The 783-nt window shown below is 33.6% G+C and overlaps 1 protein-coding gene across 1 annotated transcript in view; it reads right to left on the bottom strand.

Annotated features, from left to right (window-relative positions):
• Positions 1–783, bottom strand: part of LOC106883732 (peroxidasin homolog) — a gene marked incomplete at its 3' end in the record, with an annotated part of 2,782 nt that overhangs the window by 1,064 nt on the left and 935 nt on the right. Inside the window, exon 2 of the mRNA XM_014934846.2 lies at positions 76–363. Coding sequence (XP_014790332.1) covers positions 76–363 — 288 coding nt within the window. The remainder of the gene's footprint in view (positions 1–75; positions 364–783) is intronic.

The raw sequence follows: 783 nt of genomic DNA, 5'->3' as shown, positions 1-783 counted from the left end.
TCATTTATCTTGGTCAGCCCATGAACTTTTAAGCTGATGCTTATATATGTGTGTGGGTGAACAAAATGAGCTTACCTTTGATTGTGAGAAGGGCTGAGGCATTGACAACATTCAATCCATTTGTGGCCACACATGTATAGCGGCCAACATCATTTCTGGTTACATTCCTGATGGTCAATGAACCAGTTTTGTAATTCTGGATGACTCTTTCCTCATCAATGTCTATGACCTTATCATCCTTCAGCCATGTGATCTGCAGGTTGTTGACCTCCATGGAGTCAGTTGTGGCAGCACACATGAACTTTGCATCTGCCTCTTTGTTCACCTCCAGATTCGATGGAGAGACTTCAATTCTTATCTTGACTGCAATGAAATATGAATTATGTTTGTGTGTATGTATATACATCCGTGTGTGTGTGCGTGTGTCTGTGTCTTACAAAATATCTGATCTACTGATGTAGAATGACAACTTATGATAGCATGAAATTATAACATTAACATTAACTACTTCATTATGAAGAGTAGAAGCGAAACTGGTTGACTATGTAAATATTTTTTATTTCATAAATATATTTTTCCCAACATAACATTTTTGTGCATTTTCCTTCTTTTCCATATATTTCACATGGAATTTTGGAAAAAATTTTTCTCAACTCTTTTCACTAATTTTTTTTTTACATATATACATACATTTATATGCATATATATATTTATACATACATATGCATATATATGAGTTCAATCTCTCTGTAAGGTATCTTGGACAAGAAACATATATATATA

Source organism: Octopus bimaculoides, unplaced genomic scaffold (genome assembly GCF_001194135.2).
Source record: "Octopus bimaculoides isolate UCB-OBI-ISO-001 unplaced genomic scaffold, ASM119413v2 Scaffold_360965, whole genome shotgun sequence".
NCBI classification, from domain to species: domain Eukaryota; kingdom Metazoa; phylum Mollusca; class Cephalopoda; order Octopoda; family Octopodidae; genus Octopus; species Octopus bimaculoides.
This window is presented reverse-complemented; position numbering and strand designations above follow the sequence as displayed.